Consider the following 27718-nt stretch of genomic DNA (forward strand, 5'->3'; position numbering starts at 1 on the left):
AGGGTGTGTCTGGGCAAACATGTTTCGGTGCTGTCCTCCAAATGGCCAATCAACATTACATCGCTAATCGACAGCATTGCTAACTAAGTAATGGATAGACCATTTGGATATATAGGGTTTTCACTTCTGAAGTTAGACAAGAGACGTAGCTACGCACCGGTGTGTCATAATGTGTTTGTAATGTCGATACGTGTTGCTGTCATATAAATAATGTGACGAAGTTGTCATAAAATTGAACAACTATTTAGACAGAGAGACTCGCATTCTGGAGGGCATTAGCAAATCTGGATGGACTACTGAGGACAGTCTGAAACTGGCTTTACGAGAGTCGTAACTGATCAGAGCGCATTGATTCGGCACACTGATTCTGTCAGGTAGGTTCAAACATGCCGTCATGAAACTTTCTGTATTTTTTACATTAACCACTCAACTATTCTTGCTTTTCGTTTAGTTCACAATAACACCTGCTGGTCGATTTCTTTATTAATACACTCTGCATATTATGCACTGACATATCTCCCTCTCCAGAGATGCAGACGTTCGTGAAAGGAAAGAGAGTTGGATACTGGCTCAGCGAGAAGAAGATTAAAAAACTCAGTTTCCAGACCTTCGTGGATTTGTGCAGGTGCGTAAAAGCGCATCTCAGCGCGAGTCAGAAACCGGACATATCAGTCTATCCAAAATACCCGTGGCAAGTTGTATTAATATTTGTTCCTTTAAACTAACTAATATTTACTTATGTTACTAGAATACATTTTTGACAGAGCAGTAGGCTAAGTTATGCAGAAGGTAGGCTTTTTCAATTTCACCAGTGAGTTTAATTAGATAATAGCTAGCCTATATTCACTTCGGACTAATGTGTGTTCCAGTTGTTGCTGGTACCTATTTACGTTTTAACTATTCAAGAGATGCTAGTTCCTTATGAGATACCATCTATCTACGTTTCAACTATCCAAGAATGCTAGTTCCTTATGAGACACCATCTATCTACGTTTTAACTATCCAAGAGATGCTTATGAGAGACCATCTATCCCAAGTGTGATCGGTAACGTTTCTTATCTCGCTAGTTTGAAGTGCTTTTTTTTTTACTTGTCACAAGTAGCCTAAAATTCTAACTAAGAGTAAAATGGTACTGTAACAATTTGAATACTAATGTAGCCTATATTAAATAGCTACTAGCACCTGTTTCATTGCTGATATGAAAACTGGGATTCCTTTGAAGTACATATTTGAAATGAGTAGTAGTTGACATCTGAATCTCTTATCTCTTAAACACAAAAAGTTGCAAGTAACAATGGAATGGTTACTTGGCATCATTGGAATGACAAGTAGCAAAGAAATAAGAACTATAGTATCTAATAAATAGTTGCTAGCCTAGTGATTGAAAAATAGTTTGGATTGCTTACTACTACTAAAAAACAAGTGCTAGTAGGCTAATATTAAAATATATACGATTTAGTTTTAAGGAATAAACATAATATATACAAAATCAAGATATTTATTTCTGGAAGGAGCTATCTGGAGAAGTGTCAAAACATGAGTGTATAGAGTTTATATTTACTACTTACAAATTCAGTTGTAGATAATTGAAACAAGTGGGGCGTATAGAAATAGTGTTAAAGGATATAGGAAACATGATTCATCACACCTCCTCATGTCCTCTTTCCTCATCAGTCATCAACACAGTCTCACTACTAAAAACTCATTACATAAAGCTATTTCTTCACTATTTCTCTGTTCTAGTTTTTACAATCAAAGAACTTTCAACAGAACTCTCTTCCTGCAACCCTCCACCCTCCCCCTAATAAACCACTACTCTAATGGAAGTCAGAAAAGATTTGAAATGTACCCACACTCTCACTGTACCCATCATACACCACTTTCAACCATAAAAACATGGATATCAACGTAGTCAATCTACCTGTCAGTCCCTGCTTCTGACATTTTGTGAGATTGCTTATTTAAAAAAACTAGAACTTATAACACTGACTGTCCTATTCTTATAACTAGTTGGCCATAAAACTATATGTGGAATTTTTGGTCATAAAAAGACAAAGGCCTGGACAAAGTTCACCGGTTACCTGGATAAGCACCAGGCAGTTAGACAGTCTTCAATTCCACAGACAGTAACATTGTTTGCATATCTGTTTAGACTCCATGCATTCCTAAGAGTCGACAGCAAGATTGTGCCTGTTACTTAACTGATTCAAAGCTAACCATGTGTTACCTAGGTTATTCAGTTCTGCACTGCATTGTCATCAATATGGCTGTAAAGCCATAAATGTTCTGTTTGCTTAGGGAGGCATTGGACGTGCCTTAGATGCATATCTGTGCGGATGATATATCGTGCGTAGACTACATGACGTTTCTGAACGAACATTACTTGTTTTTGAGTTAATGTAACGTGATCTCCTTTCTTTTATGAGCATGTTTTAGCCTACAGATAACCGGTTTGCAATAGGATTTTACCTAAGCTTGTGCAACATGTTCAGTGATTTGTTATTCTTTTTGACCGGTGTATTTGTCTTGGGACTTGAGATGTTTTCACCTATAGTTCTGAGGATTTAGAAACAAACTTCTGGCTCAGCATTTGTCATTCATTAAATCACAACAGGTTTGTCAGCTGTTGAATACAGTGTGCACTTAGTTATTTTCAGGGACTTGACAACCTAAAGCTGCCCAACTCATGAATTTGCAAAAATACAGATATTCGCACATCACAAGAACTGATCAATCAGACACATGTTAAATAAATGCATCATCTGGAAATGGCTGGAATTGGAGAGGAAGGATTCCTAATTTTAAGCATGTGTGTGTATTTGGAGAGGGAACTCTGAGAATTCTGTCCTATTTGTGCAGACACAGCAGTCTCAACAGTCTTGTTGAGCGTTGTCTCCCTAATAATTTGTCTCATTGTGAAGTTCTCATTATTCCAAATTCAACTGAATGTTGTTTATTATGCAAGTCAACAATGCTCTGACTGCATGACACATGGAATCGATATAAAATATTCATAGTTTGTTTTTGCTCTTTTTTTGTTTTCCAGGAAACAAGGCATAGAAATGATCCAGGTAAGATACCCTTTTGACATTTTTTTTTTTTTTTACATGGATTTTCCATGGCACAAAAAGCCTGTCCATTAATGTGAGGTCGGTGCCACAGTACGCTTGTCTGCAGCTGTTCTAAACATTACAAACGTGCCTTTCATTAAATGTAAATTAAGCTATTATGCCTGGGGACACTTCAATTGAAAATATCACCATCAGAGTATTACGTACTATTACTGTTACGTGCATTGCATTACTAGACAAATAGTCACCTATACATGCAGGTGGAATTCTAATATAATGCCATATTATTAATGCTCATACTGTTATTGCATGAACTTTTTTGTGGCTGTTTTACTTTTCTTTTCCATTGAATAAATGCCAGTAAACTGCTTATAGAGACTTTTTTAGCATCAAACGATTCTCAGCCAGTGCCTTATATAGCCTAACATAACAGAAACATAAGTTTGCCTTTATAAAACTGCATGGAAATTGCACTGATTAGCCTTTTCTTGGCTAATACAGTTTGTATCAGGCTGATCAGTCTAAGCTGAAGCATTGCCTTAATAGATTGTACCGTATGTTATTTTTCCGCTTATCAAGTAATTCTAAGGACATGCTGAGGACATTAGTGCAGTGGGATAGCAGAGTACACAGAGGTCTTTAAGTCTGGCATTTGTTCCTGCTTAATCTAGCATACTTGGCTTCAGTCAAGAGGATGATTTTTTGGAGAGTAGATTAAACCCAATCTGTCCTTTTTGATAACAATGATGTTGATGAATAATTACTAAATTATAATAACTAAATAAAAACAAGTTATGAATGACAAACGTCTATGATGAAAATCTATTGACATTTTCGTCAACGAATATAAACAAGACGAAATCTTAGGTAGGGACGATTTGGGTGGTAGATGCTCACATTTGAACTGCAACATGCTCGTTTACCCGGCGGGACATAAGTTAGCATATACTTGCTGCACGTCTCATAAAACCTTCACACATGTAAACGTCTTGGTGAAAGAGAAGAGCAGACATGGATAAATCTGAAAAAGCGTGACGACGTTTCTCAGGCAGCGCACGAGTACTGAACTGAGCTCTCTTTCTTATCTTTTTGCGCTTGAACGAACAAATACACTCAAAATTATGTCAAAATGTCCATTTTGGCGAGTATTCACATAAACACAGTTGGTGAATGTAAACCATCGGATGTGTATCAGTGTATTGGATACGTGCATTCAGCCTTAAAGTGACAGCAGTCAAATAACCTGCTGCTGTCCGTCATTTATGATAATCAAATAACAAAAGACAGAGAAAATCACTCAATGTTCTTGATCTAGATAAAATTTATATGAAAAAACATGTCTTCTTGAAAGAATGTAGAGTGTTGTATGGATGTTGTTATAAAGAATGCATATATCATTAAAATGGAGGCCATGTTATTGTTTATTATAATTTTTAAGATAAATGAAGACATGTTATATGTCACAGGATTTAGGCTAAATCTGTGTCTGGATTGCATATTCAAATCTTAATATCATTCATATTAACATATTAATAGATGTTTTCTCCAAGAGATTATAAAAGTTTGTATTACAATTAAACTAACCCCATTATATTTTAGTCGACTAAATGTACTGTAGATAAATCTTCTAATATTCAGTAGACTAAAACAGACTAAAACTAAATCAATTCAGATGACTAAAATATGACTAAAACTAAATGGCATAGTTAAAAGATTATGACTAAAATGGAATAAAAATTAGCTGTAAAAACTGTAAAAAAAAAATTCTAGGAAAGAACACCTGGCTTTGTCAGGGACGAGAGCGTTGTGTTTTTGTCTTCTACAGATGTCCTTGGTCTCTAATACTTACAAAAACACTTAGTACCCCATTTAATGCTGATGAACTGTTCTTGCATGACTTTTTTCAAGTTAGGCTATCACCATGATTGCTCAAGCATAGAGAGTTAACAGCATTATGGGTATTTGTTGAATGATACTGTTGCATTTGTGGCCCCTTTCCTTTGCTTCACCTTGGCATTGATAAATCATTAGACGCATGACTCACAGAGATGTAAAAGCCATTAGAATGTATAGTGTGACAAGTTTAAGACATTATGCTTTTGTGTGAAAATCTGTGATTTAAAAATCTATTTAAACCTTCAGGTTTAAAAGAGACATAAAATGAAGAAGAAATATTTAATAATATTTAATATTAATTTTCAAAAATATAAAACTAGAAAAATATGAAGCTGAAAAGTATTAAATGATAAAAATGCTAAACAAAAAGATTTCAGATTTTTGGATCTAATGCTTTATCTTGGAGTAAATGACTGGCTCTTTGTGGTAATGTTTTTAACAGACATATGAAGACAGTATTTGCACATTCCAGTAGGACATGCCCTTGTCAACCATGTTTATATTGTGGTGGCCCTGAGATACGTAAGGGCCTCTTATAACAAACTAAACTGGTTGAAGTGAAAATGAAGTGTAGATTTGCTTGCAAGCATAGAACTCAAGGGCCAAGGCATATCAATGGTTAAGTATGTTTATGGACAAACATTGTTCTTTACTGTTTTGCCATGAAAGTGCATTAGTTATGATAAAAATTCTGGGAACACAGTCACCTTGTTTTATTTTGGGACTTGCATGTGAAGGCTGCTAGACTAAACCAAGGTCTTTGTTCCTTCATTCTGGTCCTTTATTAAGGAGTCAGACCCTTATCAGTGCACTGTCTGGATGAGTGAAACACTGAGGGCTTTTCTCCACTCCCAGGATGCATAATAAACACCTTTTTGCTAACCAGCATGTAGGGCGTGGATACCAAAGAGAGTAAAGAATGGACTTTGACCTGTTTACACATACAATAGGCTACCCAGCTGCACCCAGTCATAGATTTTATATGGTCTCTAAAGTACTTCACAATCTAGTCCATGGGTTTATCACTTTAGACAGGGGGAGTGTCATTAATTTGATTAAGATAATGTGATCACTAAATCATTAAGACACTAAAAATGATCATGGGGAGACGGCTGAATTTCATCACTTGTTTTGAATATCTCGCATGATTTATGGCTTTGGGTAGTGTATTTTCTGTGGGCAACAAAAAAAGTATTTGTCAGCCTGTCCTACTTTGTTTATTAAACTATTTTAAAGGTTCATAGTACATTTATATAGTTAAAGAACTGCAGTTTCAGCATGTCACAGAGATAAGATAATTACACTTTCTCAAGAACATATAGCCTAACCACACTTGTTTTAAAAATATAAAAGCCAGAGGGTCAGGAGAGCGACAACATATTATCCTCATAAACGTATATATATATTTGATCAAACATTTGGGGTCAGTAAGACTTTTTTAATGTTTTGAATGAAATCTCTTATGTTCATCAAGGCTGCATTTATTTAAAGGAGAACTCCGGTCAATTTTAACATTGAGCTCATTTTTTTGTAAATTTGGAGTGCTGTTAGTACAGAGAACAACGACACAAATCGATGTTGCCTACACCGTGTTATCCTCTTTTTAAAATTTGCACCCTGTTGACTTCAATGGGGCAAGTTTTAAACCTGCTTTTAGCCTCTTAACATTCTTGATGTGTCATTACAAGTGCCCAGCCAATGTGAGTGATTCCTTCAGAGTGAACACGGGTGAATCTGACTGCAGTAGATGTGCAAGATATTAATAAAAGTGATGTTAATTCAGCCAGCGCTCATACCTGTATTTACATCCTGTTTTCGGTCGAAGTCCATAGTAGTCGATTGTCGAGTTCACGTGCGTGATCATAGGTAACTAACTAACTGCGCAAACTCGACAATCGACTACTGTGGACTTCGACCGAAAACAGGAAATAAATACAGGTATGTGCGCTGGCCGAATTAACTTCATTTTTATTCATATCTTTCACATCTACTGCAGTCAGATTCACCGTGTTAACTCTGAAGGAATCACTCACATGGCTGTGCACTTGTAATGACACATCAAGGATGTTAAGAGGCTAAAATCAGGTTCACTCCAAATTTACAAAAAAAAAAATGAGCTCAATGTTAAAATTGACCGGAGTTCTCCTTTAATACCATGAAATATTACAATTTTAACTTTTCTATTTTAATATATTTCTTCAGTGTCACAGGGTTCTTCTGGAAATATTCTAATTGTCTGATTTGGTTTGTTCAGAAGAACATCATTTATTTGAAATAGAAATCTTTTGTAATATTATAAATGTCTTTACTGTCATTTTTGATCAATGTAATGCTTCCTTGCCAAACAAAAGTACTAATTTCTTTTAAAAATCTTACTGACCCCAAACCTTTGAATATTGATTAAATGTTCTTTTTTCATTCCTGCCTACTCTCTAATTGATTAAGCCACTCAGTAATCAATTGTGCAGAAGCCAAGAAAATGACATACTGTGTACTTAGAAGGACTTCTTGTTTGCCGTCACCTCCTCAGTTTACACTTAACTTGGTGTAATGTTATCACGCTCCTCACTGTTTAACAGAAGTTAACAGCAAGTTATATATTTAGTTCTGTTTTTCAGGAAGACATCTGTTAGATGAGGAGTGGAAATAGAAGAATGATAATAGCAAAGCAAATTAGGCCTCAATTTGCAAGAATCAATAAAGTACTTTAAAACAATAAGACAACATTAATGTGATGTAACACATCTGTCTCATGCTTTATATCAGATGATGTGTGTATCAGCTGAGTATCCTCTACAAAAAGGAAGTAGAGGGGGTCGTCTCTCTGAACTGTCATGATGTGTCTGTGTGGAATATGTGTGTCACTTTCTCTTTGTCATCTTCTTCATTCTTTACGTCTGTTTTCGCAAATTGTTTGTCACACATCAGTGCTGGCTATTACAATGTTTCCAGACACTGTCATATGAAACAGAGCCATTTAGGGAATAAGCTAATAAGCCCCTTAGGATTACCACTTTCTCTGTTTCTGGTGGTCCGCACAGCCCATAGTCCTTTATTTGGTGCTGCCTTTGAAAGAGGAAATCTGGACTAGGCCTAAGTATTTTAAATAAAAATGCTCTTGGGGGATGCCCACATCCCCTTTTAACTGCCTAGGTCATGTACAAATGCCTCTGACGTTTGACAAGAACCGTTGTGGTCTGATCCAAAATAAATATTTTCACATCCCCAAAGGTTAAACTCATAGGAACCATGTGGTTTTTTTTTTGTGCCCCAAGCAGCCTTTCTTCATGTTGACGACATGTAAAGCCTTCAGAACACATTGTACTGTCTGTCATACACCAGGATACTATATTGTTTCTGTACTATTTTACGAATCTACATTGCTGTGAATTTAGCTTTCTAATGTCAATCAGAGTTTAGTAAATGAACACAGGCTGAAAGTGCACTTTCCCCTTCCCTTGTTGTGATGTGTTAATCTGAGAGTCACAACCATGGCATGTACCTATAGGGGCTGTGTCTAATAAACAGAAAATAATCCACAAATTGGCTTTGACTGACATAGACTTCACTTTGTTTTCAGAGTTTAGCAATCAGTTTAGTCTGAGTGACAGTACAGATCACACCTTTGCAAAGCACACCTTTCTTCAAAACATCCCCCTTGAGCAAACTGGAATATATCTTACAAATAATGCATTTACAGAAAAATACATCGTTTGCCTATTTATATATTGACAATATGAGTTCTCCCAGAGGGTTATTGCTGAAAAATGTCTTGTGGATGTTTACTAAACTCTTGACCTTGTTCTCCCGGTCTAGCTGGATCTGAGCCAGCCAATAGAGAAGCAGGGACCGTTTGATGTCATCATCCACAAGCTGACCGACCACATTGTTGATGCTGACCAGAATGTCACAGAGTCCATGCTACTTGTTCAGGGTGTTCAGGTAACTAAGCAAATCAACTCAAGGAGCCATACATTTGTCATGCTTCAATCATTTATATATGAATCATTGAATTTCAGTTGAATTTTCCATGTCTTTTTCCAGGACTACATAGATGCTCACCCTGAAACAGTGATTCTGGACCCTCTTCCAGCCATTCGTACCCTGCTGGACCGCTGCAAGTCATACACCCTAATCCATAAACTTGAAGACTGCATGCAAGGTCTGTCTGCAGCACAGAGACACGAAAGTACATTAGTGGGCAGGAATAAATTGGATAAAGTACCTAGTGGGCAGGGATAAATTGGATGTGGACTTAGACCGTTTACAGCATTTCCACTTATTCTAAATGTTGTAAAGGGTTCTATAAACCAGGCCTTTAGATCCTCCTTTGTTCTTCAGGGGTGAACCATCACGAGGAGGGCAGGTTTTTGCCTTTGCGCAGGGGAAGTGTGAGGCTTATGGAGGGCTTATGTCCTAAAGCTGCTGAGTCGTTCATTCTTTGTGCTGCTTGCGCACTGCATTCACTGGCCACAGAAAGAACAGGAGGCCCGCCGGCTCACTACAAGCCAACAGAATCACCAGCTGTGAGAATGGCGTAGTGCCTAAGGAATTCCATCACAATCTGCACTCTTATTCAAAATATTCAACCTAAACATTCACACACATAGGTATTTACAAATATACTACCATTCAAAATATTGGGGACCGTAAGAAGCTTTTAAAATAAGTCTTTTATGCTTACCAAGCTTGCATTTATTTGATCGAAAATACAGTAAAACAGTAATATTATGAAATATTGTTACATAACTGGTAACTGTCACCTTAATAACTTCACTTTAAAATGTCATTTATTCCTGTGACGGCAAAGCTGAATTTTAGTGAAAATCGCGAACATTTTTTGCAGGATTCTTTGATGAATAGAAAGTTCAAAACTGCATTAATGTGAAATTGTGAATAGAATTTTTTTGTCGCATTCTAAAGGTCTCTTCTGTCACTTTTGATCAATTTAATGCGTCCTTACTACTTTTTTGATTGTACAGTGGGGTTTCAATTTGCATTCTTTTAGAATTTATTACAACATTTTCATTACAAATTATAATATCAGGATCCCATTTTGAGTCAATCAATTAAAATGACCTTGAATTGTAGAATATCTTCTTTGGTTAGTCCCTCTTTTGCTTTCATGACAGCCACACTCAAGCTGCATAAATTCCACGTGTTTATTATATAAATGGCTTTGGGAAAAAAATCTCTTGTATTCAGATCAGAGAAGCCGATGTCGTCCAATCAAAACCATATCATCAATTTTCTCCCGAGAGACGTGTGGGTAAAGGAGTGTCAGCTGAGGGTTAGTGTGAAGTTAACCATCCGCCTTGGTGCTTCCCCTGTCTCTAAGAAAGAGACGACTCTGTTTAGGATACAAAGGGAGTGACTATTTTCTCGGGCCCATTCACCAGGCAACCGCCTCTATGGCTATTAGCTTATGAAACAACACTGCAAGGGATTCTGGGAAAAGAAAGATAACACAGCCCATATGCCCTCTGTATTACTCAAGATCCTTTTTGAAATAACTCAATTGCTCAATACATGCATGTTTAGCTCTATCAGGAATTGACATCAATGACTGATTTTGTTAAATGAGACCATTTTTTCCATGAACTAATCGACCGTGAGTCCATATGAATAGAGGACAACAAGCTGCGTTACGTGACTTGCGTTTATGTTCTTACTCATGGGATTTGCAGTAAAGCTCAACACTATTTTGGAAGAGTTAATCTTGAGTCAGTTAACTTAGTTGTGTAAACTGGTGCTCATCATGTGGCTTCATAATGAATCATAATCAGCCCATACCCCAATATCAACCCATATCCACATGAGTGCACTTTAGTTTAACTCATGCGTAACTGTCACACATCTGTATTCAGCGTTTGTGGCTGCTTTAAAGGTTACTGCTTGTTTGATCAAATGGATTCATGTTCCTTGTCTAATGTGAAATTAGATGCTTTATATCGCTGAGTTGCATTGAGCCACTCAACATAGAAAAATACTGTTTTTGAGGGGCTATAAATAGTCTGCAATTTGGCTCTTGGAAAAGAAGCTGTTTATAAGATTTAATTGATGGTTGCAGATCAAAAGCAGGCTGAAAATTCACAGATACCCCAGCGGTTTAGTTTTAAATGTTTCCATGGATCCAGTGGTAATATTATCCTGTAGAAAGTGTAGTCATCACTTAAAATGTGTGCAGGCTACACATCATTAAGATCCCCATCTAAACTTGGTGTCTACCAGGAGTTATGCTCAGGGTGTGCTGGTTAATCTTGTCAAGATGTTGTCGTCTGGCCCGTTAGAGAGAGAATGTGAGATGAAATCAAAACACATTGAAGAAAACAACTGAAAATACACCACCTTGTATTCCTGCCAGATCTTTACGAACAAAATCAGAGTGATCAGGTCCATAAAGAAGATGTTGTCAAAGCTTTCTTTACATTGACATAGAGGTTCTGTGCTTAAAGGGATAGATCACCCAAAAATTCAAATTCTATCATCATTTACAAACCTGTATGAGTTTCTTTCTTCTGCTGAACACAAAAGAAGATATGTTGAAGAATGTCCTTAACCAAACAGTTGATGGACCCCATTGACTTCCACAGTATTAAAAAATAGTTTAGTTAATAGTAATTCAAAAACTAAAAAATTTTTAAAATTCATTATATAAAAACATAGTGACGAACTTAATCCTAAAAATCATACTTCCAAGGTAAAAAAAGTATTATGAATTTCTGACAAATATCATGAATCATTAATCCATAAATATAACTGTACATTTTTAGAGTCACACCATGTGACATTTTATAACCTGAACCACCCTTGCCTTATCAAAATATCTGATGTTGTTATCTTTGGTTGGCCCTAAAAAAAAAAAAAAAAAAAAAAAAAACGTACAAATAATAGTAATACAATTTCACAGTAAAAAATGTGTAATAAACGTTCATGCCAAACTAATAATAACTAAGAATTACATTATTTAAATAATTATTTTTTCTTCAGTATGACATCAGGGAAGTTTTATCACCCTGACATTTTTTTTTTTTTTGACAATAGCAAGAAGAGGTGTATCAAGTTACTGTATGTATGAAATTCATTTTTAATGTGTGTTTTCTGTAGATGACAGAATCTGCTCACCTCCATTCATAGTTCTCAAGAGTGAATGTGGCACTGAGACTCTGGAGCAACTCCACAAACATGGAATCACATTTCCTTTCAGTAAGTTTGCCATTTAAAAATGTATATGACAATTTATATACATCGATTTGCACACATGCCTCTCAATCAGAGCAGGGGTTTCTCTCGACAGTCCATTTGACTTCAAATGAGCTGTTTCTTATATTTTTGCTCATGTGTACTGGAGCGACACACATTTTCACACTATTTCTGTTTGATTGCAGTCTGCAAAACCCAGGTAGCTCATGGCATTAACTCCCATGAGGTAAGAAGACACACACTCCAGACTTTACTCTTCTGTAACCTGCACTGCTTTTCATATCTCTTATGTGTAATAAGCTACAGATAAGTTCTGTAGACCACGGTGTTATTCAGATCTTTTACATAAGAGGTGCTACATGATGTTAGTTAATCATTCATATCTAACGCTAAATGGTGTCTCATTAAAATGATTTATTTGGGGCTTGGGTATCACAACTTTGTATGCAGGATTTACAATTTAGTAAAGTTACAGAACCGAAGAAAGGCCTATTTTTGACAAAAAATAAAATAAAAAATGAAACACTATATTTTCTTTGCTATCTCAACAGCCACTTCCGCCTCATAAAATCCACCAAGTGAAAAAATGTCTATTTAAAATACATTTATTTCATACTAAATATATACCTGACATATCGCTTGAGACTTACTGATATAAATATTATAATGAAACTTTATTTGGAGTACTTGCACGATGCACATTTCTTAATATAAAGCCTAACATTTGTTTTAATATCACTATTAGTAAGGATAGTATGATCTCTGTATAATATCAGTATTCAAATGCAAGATATTTCAAATGTACCTAAAGTACACTATTAATAGTTCTACTTTAGCACAATTAAATATACTTAAGTATATGACCTAAAATAAGTGGTTCCAATTTAGCATACTTTAAGTATATCAATTTAGTGTACCGAAAGTACAATGGCAAGGTATTTATATTAACTACATAGATATGTAAATGTATTTATAGTATACTTAACATAAAATAAATGTATTTCAAATGCTTTTTGGTATATTTATTTTTAATTGCTAAAAATTCCCTTATAAAGAAAGTGTAACCCCAGAGCTCTCATTGCACCGATTGACAAGAAACCCTTTGTCCTCGTGGATTATTAACAGGGGTGCAGCCTCCGTCGCTATGGTCACCATATCTTTGATTCAGTGACTAATGTACAGGCAAAGTCTCCGATCCCTCGAATTCCTTCAGAATACTTGCTTGAAGACACTAGTAACTCTGTTTTACGGTGTTGACAGTGAGGGGTGTACTAGATTAATGTGTCACCCGACTGCTGAATGACTGTGTTTGTGCAAACAGGTTGATGGTCATGTGTTTTATGACAGTGAGCACATAGGTTTACTTAGCTAAAGTAGATATAACGTACATGCATGGATCGAAAGGGGTTTTGGTGTGGCTCTTTTAGTGTCGTGAAAGTACACTTTTCTCTTTTGCTTCTTTCGTTTCAAGATCACAACAAGAATTTATGTATCATATCATGTTAATTTATAACCAACCTGCTCTGTAATGTGTTGATTTGGTTTCTGCTCAATAGATGGCCATCATATTTAGTGAGGAAGATCTGAAAGACATCAAGCCCCCATGTGTCCTCCAGAGCTTCATCAACCATAATGCAGTGCTGTATAAGGTGTTTGTAGTGGGAGAGGCGTACAGCGTGGTGCAGCGGCCCTCCATCAGGAACTTCCCATCTGGACCTACAGGTCAGTTGAGTCACTCTGACATCCCTATGATGGACGATTCAAAGTATTTGATGTATTTTACTGGATAAGTGAGTCAAAAGGCAAACTAAGAATCAAATCATTGTTTTTTTTTTTAAAGAAATTAATGCTTTTATTCAGCAGGGATGCAAAGTGACAGTAAGGCAATGTTTCTTGAGCAGCAAATCAGCATATTAGAATGATTTCTGAAGGATCATGTGACACTGAAGACTGGAGTAATGATGCTGAAAATCCAGCTTTGCGATCACAGGATTAAATCATATTTTAAAATGTTATTTAACAATTTTACTGTTTTTAATACCTTGGTGAGCATTAAAACCTTTTGTTTTAAAGGTAGTGTATACAGTTGTATAATAAATGACTTTGTATTCATCAAGGTTTAAGTTCTTTTCATGTAGAAATCAGCAAATTGCACTCTGTGTGTGTCACAGATGGGACACAAGTCAATAAAAAAGCCAATAAAAACACTTTATAGGGTGCCAGGTCGATAAATTTAGACATCGGGTCTCTTTCGGTTAGTTTTAAACATCCACACAGGCATATATGCTAACAAACCTTAGTCTGGCGCTTTTTATAAGGTTACCTTATGTTTGAAAGCTGTATCGGAAACAAAGTGAGATTGACATTAATGGCTCTCGTGAGCAACTCTGTGTGATGGCGAGGCCTCTCAGCCTGTCTCGACCATTCTGTCAACATATGTTGCTGATGTTTAGACCCTTTCCCTCACTTACAGAAAAGTGGTTGACGTGGTATTCGTTAAATAAGCAACTCAAAGCTTTTCTTCTCAGATGTCAGTGAGGTTTGGTGAATGGTGCCCCCGATGGACAATCAAATTCACTGTTGCCCAGATGTTGTCATTTTTGTTGCATAAACTTTACACACAGTGAAGGATTTGTCTTCGATGAATAAATGTAGCTTAAAAGGACAAAAATGTAGCTTAAATGGACCTTTTTGTAGCAAAAAGGATAAAATCAAAATACGTTTACAGTATATTAAAGCTGCATTTCTTTGATTAAAAGTATAGTAAAAACTGTAGTATTACATTTAATTTGTTACTTTGGCAAAAAAAGAATTTTCAGCAGCCATTACTCCAGTCTTCAGTGTCATATTTGGTGCTCAGGAAACATTTTTTATTACTATTAATGTTGAAAGCAAAGCAGTTGTGCTTGAAAAAAAAATCAGGAATATTTGATGAATAGAAATTATTTTAATCAGAAATATTGTGTTACAGTATAAATATCTTTACGTCTCTTTTGATCAATTTAATGTGTCCTTGCTGAATAAAAAAAAAATCTTGGTCAGTAGTGTAAAAAGTTTATACTCTGTATTTGAAAGCTGAACAAGTTGTGTGTTTTTTATCCTCTAGACAGGAGAGCAATATCTTTTAACAGTCATCATGTGTCCAAACCAGAGTCCTCGTCTCACCTGACCTTCGTAAGTCAACATGCCTCATATTTATTACTCAAGTAATGCTAAACTTTCCTTCAATTAAACTCTTCTGGAAACATTGAGCAAAATCCTTCAATTTAAACATTTTAGTTTTAATCTAAAAACCAGCCCTGTTAAAATTTAAATGAATATCTCAAAGGTTTATATATAATTAAAAAGCCTCATAAAAAGCACATTTTCACACATTGAATAATAACCGTACATGTTCAACAAACAGGCATTTCATACTTTTTGTCCCATTTCTGGTTTCTTCAAGAGGGACAACATGGAGGGCCAGTACTGGGCACCCAGAAATGATGTCATTCAGAAGATTTCCAGAAGGTTACGACAGGCCCTCGGCATTTCTCTGTTCGGAATTGACATCATTATCAACAACCAGACCGGCCAGCACGCCGTCATCGACATCAACGCATTCCCAGGTACGTGTAGTTCCTCTCAATCTTTGGAGTGGGTAATATTTGTTATCTTTATGCACTGAACTATTTTCCCACTTTCAAAACCAGCAATGCAATAACAGACCACATGGTGTCAGTATGGAATAATAAAGAGGCCTTTTCATGTATTGTAATGTATGTATGTATATGTATATAGTATAAGATTTTGTGACTAAATTAATTAGACTGTTCACTCTATAAAGCTATTTTGCTTTCAGCTTTATGTCATTATTCAGCTGAAGTCCCAAAGGGAGGTGTAGAACATTTTGAAAGGATGGGAAAAGTACATTTGAAGCCCTTCATTTAAGAACTGTAATCGTATGTGCAGGCACAGCTGTGTTTGTCGGCTTGCAGTATATTAGAAAGACACCTGGCCTTCCCTCCGCTTGTTGCCATGGTGATCTTGTGTGTGTAGCAGGGAACGGCACTTTGAAATCTCTCAGTGGTGCATCCCACGAGTCCCGTGACACCGCAGGAGTGAGACAACAGATGATATCTTCCATTTTTTGATCTGCCTCTCAGAGCATTCACCCGTTACCTACTGAAATCTGAAACAACCTTTTATTTCTTCCCCCAGGTTACGAGGGAGTGCCCGAGTTTTTCGGTGACCTGTTGAGTCATATCACCAGCGTCCTGCAAGGTCAGGCATCTAGCGGAGCGGCATGCGCTCATCTGAGAGTGAATGGGATGGCGCAGAGCCCGTCTGTGGCCTGCGGGATGCACTGTGGCTTGCTGGGAAATGAAAGCAGTTGGTTGAAGGACAGCGAGGGGATAAAGAAGGGTCCCCATCAAGGACTGAGTTGTGGCGGCGCTTGCAAGGCTCCAAACTTTCACCAGCACGGTAGATCCAGTTTAGCAGCGGAGACGTCTTCACAGTGACACGGAGAGCCAAAGCAATATGAATATTTCATTAGTGTTCACATACCAATTAAACCCTTATTAAAGGGTAGGTGTATAGAAAAGTCCTTTGTGCCAAATGTGAATCGTGTTGGAAATGATTAAATGTGTATTGATTGTCTTCTCATTTATTTAATGGTTGAAACGGGCAACCTGATCTTGAAAATGTATGTGATTATTGTATTTTTTTTAATGAATGTTGCACTGAAGATGATTTTCAGAAAAAAGGGCTTTGTGGAGGAACTGAAAATATTATTAATGTTAATATATTAATGAGATACTTGAAAGGAAAATATGTGTCATGATTTGGGTGTAAGGCATTGCACTATTTAAATAAGTGTCCAGCTGGCACTAAGGCTTCTCTTCTTAGGTATGTTCAATTCTGGCCCATTAAGAAAGTCCATTAGTGCTCTCCGAAGCAATCTGCTGGCAGGTCATCTGTTAAAAGGCAGCAGGAGAAGTTCTGCCTGTTTTTTAAAATATTCAAGGTAAGATTTTTTTAAGGCTAATCATTTCACATCTAGAGGGCCCTGAAACTTGTCATTTCCACACTGGCAGGTGCTCTGAGATTGTATAGGGGTTATGCATTGATTTCAAATAGAAAACAAACTCTTTCATGATTTTATTTCAAACCTGTGTGACTTTCTTTCTTCTGTGGAGCATGTTTCAACTGTTTTGGTTCACACAGTGAAAGTCAATGGGGTTCAAAACAACACTGAAGCTTTCACTGGACAAAAAAGCTATTATCACCTTTATAGATAATGACAGTTCATTATTGGCTGAAATATCCCTTCAAAATCATTGACAAATTAAATTTTCTATTTTTTACCCCATTGAATTGTGTTGTATTTGTACATGATGTATACTTTGTAAATATGTTAATTTTTTTTTTTTTTTTGACCAAAAAAAAGAAGCCTCTGAAATAACAAAAACAATTAAATGGACAATAAAACCAAACTTGCACATTGGGAATTATTTGATTCAGTGTTTGTCTGCTGTTTTGAGGTTTGGTTCTGACTCACACGTTGAACATTGCATGGAATCAGTTTGAAACACTTCATTTTGACCTTTATTTGTTTTCTTCAATCCCAAAAAGAATTTAATTACAGTCATCACCATACCTAAAAAAAACATTATTGCCTATGGATCATAAGACTCCATAATATCAGGTACAATCTGTATATTAAAATTTCAACCTAGTGTGATAATTGTGGGTAGTTTTTAACAAATATTTTACATTTACTGTACTCAATGCCCTAATTTCTTCAGGAAGCAAGCGCGATAAAGCAAAGCGGTCGAGCTGGGAAAGGTGAAGCGATCTGACTCGAGACCTTAATGTTTGACACCAGAGGAGTCGCTTTGAGGGTTCATATAACACGCGGAGGGAATGAGCAGAGGATCTGCGGCGCTGAGATAAGAGCTTACGCTGCTGTGGACGGAGCAAAATGGTGAGAGCCTCATCTCGTGTTGACATGCCTTTCTACTGAAGGAGAGATGAAGGGCAGAGTGGAAAGAGAAGGACTCAGACTCGTCTCAGATCATGAAGTTTCTGAGCCACGCTTTCTAGTTCAGACTCGATGGCAGCCAGACTCTCGATCTCAGCATCCTGATGACAGAGGAGAGACAAATCAGGCCATTGGTGAATTTTAAAAGGGTTTATGAACATTTATATTCATACACTACCGTTCAAAAGGTTTGGGGTTGGTACGATTTTGTTTTTTGTTTTTAATGAAGTCTCTTATACTCACCGGCTGCATTTATTTGATTAAAAAATAACAGTAATATTGTGAAATATTATTACAATTTAACTGTTTTAATATATTTTAAAATGTGATTTATTCCTGTGGAGGGAAAGCTGAATTAGTCTAGTCTTCATGATCCTTCAGAAATCATTCTAGTATGCTGATTTGGATCTCAGGAAACATTTCTTATTTTTTATCAATGTTAAGTTGTGCTGCTTAAGGTTTATTGCATTTATTTGCAATAAAAATCTTTTGTAACATTGTCAATTTCTTCACTGTTGCTTTTAATGAATTGAATGCATCCATGCTGAATAAAAGGATTAATTTTTTCCAAAAAAACAACAACGTTCTGACCCTATTTGCAGAGCAACCAGGAATAGTTCACCAAAAACCTGACAATATTAGAGATTTAATTCTACACAGTGTGATATACAGTATATATATATTACTTGTGACGCCTAAGCATTTAAAACATGTGGTTTTACATATACTATTAGTGGGTTGTATTTTTGCTTTTGTTTTTTATTCAGACAAACAGTACAAAAACGCTGTGTCATATAATATCTATGTATATCTAAACATATAATGTTTTTTTGGATTTTGACCAACATTGTCACTATGAACCGTGGATTTATTGAAAGAGTAAATTCTACTTTTGTGTTGCACAGAAAAAAATAAACTTTTTGGATTTGATCATTTAAGAAAATGTGTCAACTAGGTGTCATACCCCCGTCTTCCTGCTGCCGCTGCCCTCTTCCTCTCTTTTGTCCTGTGGTTCAGTTCGTGCTATGAGCTGCAGCTCCTGCTCCTCTGGGCTCCTCCACAAATCTCTGCTCTCCTTGGAGTGGTGTGGCGCTTCCCAGTGTTCATCCAGTTTTGGGCTGGTCTCCACTCTCTTGTGGGACGGTTTGCTCACGCGACTCCAGCGCTTTCCTCCAACCTCGCTCTTCTTCTTCTCCTCCTCCTCATCTTTTGAATGTGTTCTCTCTGTTTCAGCTTCCTCTCTGTCCTCCATGATGGATTGTTTTACATCAGGATTTGCTTCGAGATCATCTGTGGCTGTTTCCCCTTCAGATAAAAGAGAGCAAAGTTATGATTATTATACTATATCTTCTTTTTCTCACTCTATACTCTCTTATTATTCTACACACACACACATTTACTTTAGTGCAGCTTCAGCAAAAGCAGCACTCTTCTAAATGAAACGCTCTCACTTGCCAACTCACCGCTTGATTCCTCTTATCCTGAAAAATAAACTCTCGTTCTGCCATTTTATCTGTATTACAGATACCCAAATCATTGTTTCTATTAACAAATACACTAAAGTTAAGTCACCCAAAATGTCTGGCATTTTTCACCAAGTTCCTCTGAGATGAGGGCCACTTTTAACAAGCTGCAGGCAGCTGGCTGATCTGGGCAGCCTCCAACATCAATTATTGAATCGATTCAGCGAGCCACAGCACAGCGTGGATTTCATTTCATAGATGGAGGCACTGTCACACTGGCCTGTTCGTGGAGCACGGCTAAATTCCCCCATCAATCTTCATTTACCATCCCTCCCTACTGACTCTTTTTAACCTTGTCCTGTCGTAGACACAATCTCCTGCTGTTATTCCGAACCTCTTCAGCAAAATGATTTGTGCCTGTTATATGAATTCTCCCCGGGCATCCCTGTAACTCAACACTTTTCACAGAGTAGTGATTATGTTGCTATTGATTGAATATATCATTAGCAGGAGCACTATGGCTATTTGTTCAGTCTGCTGGGCTTAAAGATGTACTGATCATGGTCATTTGAGGTCATTAATGTTGCAATTTTGGGATTTTAAGATACACTTAGGTGCTGTAGCGGTTAACTGAACACAACTGAATGCGTCTTGCAGAAGAACATTGTTGCCTGAGCTACTTCTCTATGTATAATATGACGAGTCACACACGTACTGGGCTACTTTGCAGCGGTTGTCATCCCGTCAGGATTAAAATAGTCCGAAAATGAACACTAATTATAGGCGTACTGTAGTGATGCAGGATAAGACAAAAGCACAGCTTGGAAGGTGGATTCATGATGTACTCGCTCATTATATAGATTTTGTACATTTTGAACAAAAAAAGTTACATAGTGTACATTTAATGGTTATAGGCCTATACAGTAACAATTGTAAATATGCTATATAATGCCACAATTGTGAGACGAAAAGGCACAAAGTGGAGAAAAAACACCATAATTAAAATCTAAAGAGACGAGAATGTATACCATGACTAGGGCTAGGTAAAAAGATTGATTTTCTGTTATAACTCAGTTATTCATAATTATTTATTATAATTTTACGTTTTAAGAAAATAAAACATGAAAAATATTTTCGTGATATATAAATAGAAATCATATTTAACAAAAAGACAAACTAATGGCAAAAAAGCTCTTTCTATTGCTAACACAAAGCAATTATCTAATGCCACCATTGTCCGATTCCTGAACAAATGCTTCTGATTAGCTGTTTTTTAGTGAATCAAAAACATTCCTGAAACAAATGACTCTTATGAGTCAGTTCTTTTAATGAGTATTTCAAGAAGATCAGTTACTGGTTTAAAACAGTCTGAAACCCTGTGTTTACAGCATTAACAGAGAGATGTTTTTTCATATTTCACATTAAAGTGGCTTAGTACCCCTAAATTAATCCGAAACATTTTAATCAAATCAGAATCCGAAATCAAAATTGAAATTGAGAGTGTGAATCGGAATTTAATTGGGAAATCTAGTAGTATAGAGCATCCGAGTATTCTATTGGTGCTGTGTAGGAGCCTGGAACAGATCACACTTCTCTCTTTTTCTTTTTCTTTTTTGTATTTTACAGTGTGGTAGGATTGATGACACACATTCAAGCACTGTTCATCTATCACTTGTACATCTGCAGTGGCTTGTTTCCAGGTATTGAGCCACCACAAGCTTCTCAGCAGGAGGGCCCTTTATTTGAGAAGCCCCAGAGCACTGGCCCTGTCGGGACAGTCTACAATGTGTCCTTGCAGCTAATCTACAGTAAGATTGCAGCTTGCTATATCATATCATAATGAATGCTGTTCTAAACACAAATATAAACTCAGAAAGTAGCACATATGGCATCCCACTTATCACATTCATCATTACCCTCTTTATGGTGAGGCGGATCATTTTCCTCTTCCTTTTCCAAGCTGGAGAGTTTCTTCTCCTCCTGTTTCTCCTCGTCCCTTATTGTGGCCTCCTCCTGTGACTCTCTTTTCTTCTCTTGGTTCATAGAGTTGGAGATGTGATTGCTAGGGCTCTCGTCTTCTTCACGCTCCTCTTCCTCAGAAATCTGGTTCTGTTTTTTAGACTCCTGCTCGGTCTCCTCGCTCTCCTGGGAGCTCTCCTCTCCTGCTCCTCTCTTCTCTGCAAATTCCTTTGGTTTCTCCATGGCAACCAACATTGACTGATCGTCTGTAGGATGGTAAATTGTTATGTTGAGGTTAAGAGCACATTTGTGTATCAATTTAATCTGAATAAATATTATTCATTCCTGTTTCCTGCAGGATGGATGAATGGATGAAACTGATAGATAGATAGATAGTAAATTCAATAATTAAAAAAATGTGAATTACATACAGTAAATGAATGATATTCTTTTATTTGTTTTGTTTTTTCTTCAGGTCAAAGCCTTCAGGTTTGATTCATCTATGAAAATAAATCAAATGTATTTGATATGCATTATTCTTTTATTCAATGTTGTTTTCTTTCAGGTCAAAGCCTTCAGGTTTGTTTCATCAATAATGAATTTTGCTACAGTACCTTTTTTAATGGAAGTGCAAGGCTGTGGAACAAACTGTTTAAATGGTTTTTTTCTTTGGATCAATCTTTCTGACCTCAGTGCAGTACTTGCAAAAACACATATAGATGGTGTGTTGTTAACCAAAGAAAAACATGTTAACCTTGTGACCACTGACTGCTTACCTCCACGAATGAGGAGACTGACATATGAGCCGAGTGGGAAGACTAGATGAAAGTGTATTTGCAATACATGCAGATCATAGAACTGGATGACACAATATTCAAGGTCAGCTCTTTTGAATGAGGTCAAGTGAGGTGCACAACAACGTACACTGACAACCCACTCACAAACGAAGGCATATAGTAAAACACAATCAGTGTTTACTTAATTCTGACACAGAATACAGAATGATATTTAGCCCCCACATACTTGTGCCCACAGACTTCAACGCTGACATATTCGATTAAAAAGTCCATGGGGGTGGGCATAAGACATTTTACAAGCTCAGTACCACTGTGCACTTGCACTAAACAATGCCCACTAGAAGAGGCAGTTGTGCCCTCTGCCCTGATTCTGCTAATTGCAGCACTATAGAGCAGAACACAGTGATTTACACTAAAATATGCTTCAAGAGCACTGGATGACTGTCTTCTGTCCTTTGAAACAATGCAAAATCAAAGTAGTTTTCTTTGATAGAATCTAGGGCAAGGTGTGACCTTTGAGCCCTCAGATGCACTGCATGAGAAACCATCAATCCTATTGTGTTAAATATAGCCAGGAGTTCTCTGGAAAACCGTTGTCAATTAATACAGTATGTCGCTACATCAAGAAATGCAACTTGAATCTCTGTTACGCAAGGAACAAGCTACAAAGCATCAGTTCTATGCAGAGATGCTGTCGAGTTCTTCGGGCCCACACTGTGGAAATGTGTGCTGTGGTCAGATGAGTCCATGTTTCCACTTGTTTTTGTAAAAAACAGACATTGAGTTCTCAGTCCCAAAGACAAAAGGGACCATCCAGACTTTCATCGGCAACAGGTGCAAAAGCAAACATCTGTCATGGGATGGGGTTGCCTCAGTGCAAACAGCATGGGTGAAGGCACCATTAATGTGGAAGGCGTATTTGGGACTGTACAGAGACTTATACTGCCATCAAGATGACATCTTTCCTGGGAAGCATGACAATGCCAGGCCTCATTCTGCACATGCTAAAACAGTGGTTTCTAGACACTCTACACCGATGTGCTTGTCTCTTATTGAAAATGGATGACCCATCATGAAAAGGAGAATCAGACAATGACGACCATGGACTGTTGAGCAATTGTGCATATCAGGCAAAAATTCCACTTGCAAAACTTCAACAATTAGCTATTATCCTCAACTATTGAAAAGTGTAATAATTAAAAGGAAAGGTGATGTGACAATGGTAAACATGCCTCTGTCCCGACTCTTTTGGAGTGTGTTGCAGCCATCAAAATCTAAATTTGTAATTTTGTACTTGGTCAGTACAAAACATGGGAAATCTTTTCTTTGTACTTTTGTCAGTTAAACAAAGGTTCGAGATATTATTCTTTTTTATTTAATTGCTTTTTACAAAATGTCCCAACTTTTCTGGAAATGTAAAAACAATGTAAAGAAAAAAAGATGCAACAGACTTGTAGAGTCATGTATCATGACAATTAAGAAGTGGATTCATCTCACCTGCAGTTTTCTTCATGTCTTTAGGGAGGCTGGTCACATGACCAGGTGTGTCTCCTGGGTGTCTCTGTGCTCTCTCACTGGCTCCTGAGAAGCAGTTTGGTGGAGACACGGTCACAAGCAGGCATAGCAAGTTTCTTGGCAATAAAACAGAATCTATGAATTCTCTTTTAGAGTCGTTCAGCAGTGTTAAAACAATTCTCCACTCTACATTTCAAATGACCTAATGCTGCCAAAAAAGCCATTAGCACCCGACTGTCATTCTGCTGCCATTAGCATTTCTCTATAGGAAACAGAGTTGGTTCATGCAGTCCCAATCAAAATCTGGAGCATCTGCCTCTTACCCTCCACAGCGATATCTTGCATCTCTCTGAGAAAGTTTCGGTGGCGCAGGATGCTCACAAGCCTGTCATCTGCAAAATACACAGAACACATTGCACAGCTCCTACTTTTTTAGCAGTCAGCACTTTACTTGATTTTTACATTATTTGCATTAATTGCCCTGAAATGCACTGCCTTCGTCTGAGCAGCACTATTAATCATCAGGCCTGCTGAGACAGAAGAGAGAGAAAGTGAGAGCAATAAAGCGGGAGAGAGGACAGATTTCGTTGAATTAACGTTGAGTCAAGCTATTCCCTTTCTGCTGACCGACAAAGAGAGCACGCAGAGTCGGCTGCTCCCTCCGTGGCAATGCTATTCACTCTTCTCCATACTTTCCCTCTCGAAATGTCTCTGTCTTATTTCTCTGCCAGGCTTATTCACAATCTGTTCATAGCTGTAGTTGGCAGAATATTACTGTAAAAAAGTACAGAGTTGACGTAGAATGGACAAGCATTAGGGAAGGGGATGTCGGTGTCTGTATATTTTTACAGTTACTACTGCATGTCTTTAAATAATAAAATTTGAATGCACTAACTTACTTGAACTATTTCTATTTGTTACTGCATTAATAATAAAACAGGTGGCTTCAAGCAGGAAATTTTGGGAATGCCCCTTTTTCTATGATTAATATTTTATTATTATATTATTTTTAAAAAACAATACATTTTGTACAGTATTTGTACATTAAGTTAAATTACAATTAACTATGTTTTTAGTACAAGTTTTACATTGTTTTCTGTTAAAAATCCTAACATTTTTACGAAATTCTCCACTTATCTGTCCTCCTCTCTCTCGTTCTGTCAGTCCCTGTCCTTCACTGTTTCTTTGTCCTGTAGACTCATTGTGTAAGCCTCGCACAGAGTGTTTGATTTCACTGTTGTAAGCGTTATCTCAGTTACAATACAGCTTGTGAATAGAATGATTGATTTTTCAACTATTAAAGTATCAAAGAAAAAGACCCTGCAATGAGCTTCACACTATGACTGCTAAAGTCTTTAATTACTTTGCTTCATTAACTTGAGGAAACGTGCAGTCACAGCAGCAACGACAGCATATATTTATCATATTGGGAAGGTCACTGCAGATGATAGGGAAGAGGTGCACCCAAGTGCAGCTAAATATATGGAAATAGTAGTAGTCCAGGTGTCACTATTGCAGGCACTCACCAGAGCCGAGAGTGTCAAGGCAGTCCTGGGACGCTGGGATGGGATGAGGCTTGGACAGAGTATCCGCAATTACTTCCACGATACATTTCATCACCTATATAAAGACAGAGAAAGGTTGGGATAGGGAACAGCAAGACATTTTTAAGCTATTATGTCATACATTATATAGACATTCATGAAATCAGTGTGACAGAGGACATTTCTGTAGTGATTCTTTGATCAAAAGATCAGAAGTGAAACAGAATTTTTTGTAACAATTTAAACGTCTTTCCTGTCGTTTTTGAATAGGAGTGTGTATATATGGACTCTACACACATGCATGAGATCAGTGTGACAGAGGACACACAGTAGCAGCCGCTGCCAATAATATCTCAAAGCCTGCCATATCTAACCATCCTTACTGTCTTACATTACACTTTCAATCAATGTCATTTCCTCCTCAGTGCTTTCATTTCCAGCACACACACACACTCGTCTCTCTGATTTGTTTGGCTGCACATTCCCCCATAGTCAAGCATTTCTTTGCTGTCAGGGAAAAACAGCCTCCCTCAGTAGGACCAAAGTGTTGCTGAAATGGCGTTATAATTTTACTGAGGAGAACAGCATCTGTTTGCAACTTGACATTGGTGATGTTGTTTTCCCCAAAATGTCAGATTTGTACAGATTTCTAGATTTTCTAGTGACCTATATTAAAACAGACCCTCTCTTGAGGTGTTTATCATTGGCAAGGACAAGAAAGAGGCATCACAATCTCATATAAGTTATATGAAAGCAATCAAACATTCATTTAAGTTTTAATTCAGTTGATCAAAGCACAGCTTGCAGTCATCTGTAGTTGCAGCCTCCTCTGAGTAAGCACACATGGCACCAGCTGTCACTAGGCTGAAGTCGTGTTGTTGAGTCACTGTCTCGCTTATGCTGCTTTCCTCCACACTTCCTGACAACATGGACTATTGCTGCGGCCATTCTGTGCATCCTTATGCTCTCGTTTATCAAAAGGCTGCTCAAAATACACATTCAAATAATACGTACCTTCACATCCTTATCGTCCATGTGACCTGGAGAGACAGGCACTGAGAAGACTAGAAGTAGAGAGAATGTTTTGATCAGCAATATGATATAACCAAATTAGCATAGAATTAACCCTGGGTTAACTTGACGTCTTTTAAAAAGTCAGCTTTAATATTTAGGGAAAGTAACTGTCACGGCGACTCGTTTAGCAACAGACAACCAATCATAAACTGCTTTGATGCTTATCTCATTAAATATTCATGTTCTTTGTACAGTCGCAGAAACTTTCACGCGCTTCGTGTAATCTGAGGGGAAACCGTTACAAATATAGAACGAAGAATAATGGACACGTTATTATTTTTGCTGTATGTTTTATAAGTCTTAAAACAAGCAGAGCGGTTCTGCATGCGACATTTACACAGATAAACAAGCGGTTATTAAAACTGGCTGCGCTGTATTGGTCCGATTAATTTAGCTGAGCTAATATGCAAACGTTAACATGCAATGGAACATTATAAACCACAATAACGCGTACAAATGTCAAGTGTGAAAAGCTAATTTGCGTTCCTCGCAAGTGTTGTATCCGCTGTCCTTGGTGCTGACAGAGACATGGAACAGCTCGCATTTATAAAATGTACAGAATCAACAACACATCATCCAAAATAACATTAAGTATTCACACAACAACTTAATACGTTACGTGATCATTTGCACATCTTGCACACTTACCAAAATTCACCAGCACCACGAGACCAGCGCATCCTCGTGCGATCATTTTCTTAATGTGAAGCGCAGGCAATTAACCGTTCGAACCGTTGTGGCAGAAGAAAGCGAATGAACGTTAGTACTTTCCTTTCCTCAGAGTGAATGAAAACACTCGCTGATTTATGGATGCATTATGCGCATAAGGCGTCTGCTCTTATTAGTTTCGCCGGATCCACAGATCACAATGCCTCAGTGTCACTACTCACAACCGCAGCGATGCCGCCTTATATAGAAGACTTGATGAAGAGGAAATGACATCAGTATAATGCACAGCTGCTTAGTTCACCATCTACTAAATGATAAAGAAAAGTTTATAATAATATTTTGCATCAAAATATGCATGTGTATACACACATTAGCTAGAATGATAAAGAAAAAAGTTTATAATTTTTCTTTAATATGCATCCAGATATATACACATTAGCTAGATAATGATAAAGAAAAAATGTAATAATATTTTTTCATGGCTGGATGGATAGAACCGTTA

At 37.2% G+C, this 27718-nt stretch overlaps 2 protein-coding genes across 2 annotated transcripts; one reads left to right on the forward strand and one right to left on the reverse strand.

Annotated features, from left to right (window-relative positions):
* Nucleotides 1–24: 24 nt before the first annotated feature.
* On the forward strand, nt 25–17664 carry itpk1a (inositol-tetrakisphosphate 1-kinase a). Its single transcript, XM_079887326.1, has 11 exons — nt 25–374; nt 529–625; nt 3047–3071; nt 8784–8909; nt 9012–9129; nt 12075–12173; nt 12356–12396; nt 13727–13892; nt 15277–15344; nt 15616–15778; nt 16371–17664. Exons 2-11 carry the CDS (start codon nt 531–533, stop codon nt 16670–16672), a joined length of 1203 nt encoding a protein of 400 aa, XP_079743452.1. The 5' UTR covers nt 25–374; nt 529–530; the 3' UTR covers nt 16673–17664.
* Nucleotides 17654–27446, reverse strand: chga (chromogranin A). The gene is made up of 8 exons (XM_079887327.1): nt 27196–27446; nt 26488–26537; nt 25456–25549; nt 24253–24321; nt 23912–23995; nt 21575–21883; nt 19160–19500; nt 17654–18296 (listed from the first exon to the last, which is right to left on the reverse strand). Exons 1-8 carry the CDS (start codon nt 27239–27241, stop codon nt 18213–18215), a joined length of 1077 nt encoding a protein of 358 aa, XP_079743453.1. The 5' UTR covers nt 27242–27446; the 3' UTR covers nt 17654–18212.
* Between the last annotated feature and the right edge of the window lie 272 nt (nt 27447–27718).

This window comes from Squalius cephalus, assembly GCF_949319135.1.
Source record: "Squalius cephalus genome assembly, chromosome: 12".
In the NCBI taxonomy this organism is placed as follows: domain Eukaryota; kingdom Metazoa; phylum Chordata; class Actinopteri; order Cypriniformes; family Leuciscidae; genus Squalius; species Squalius cephalus.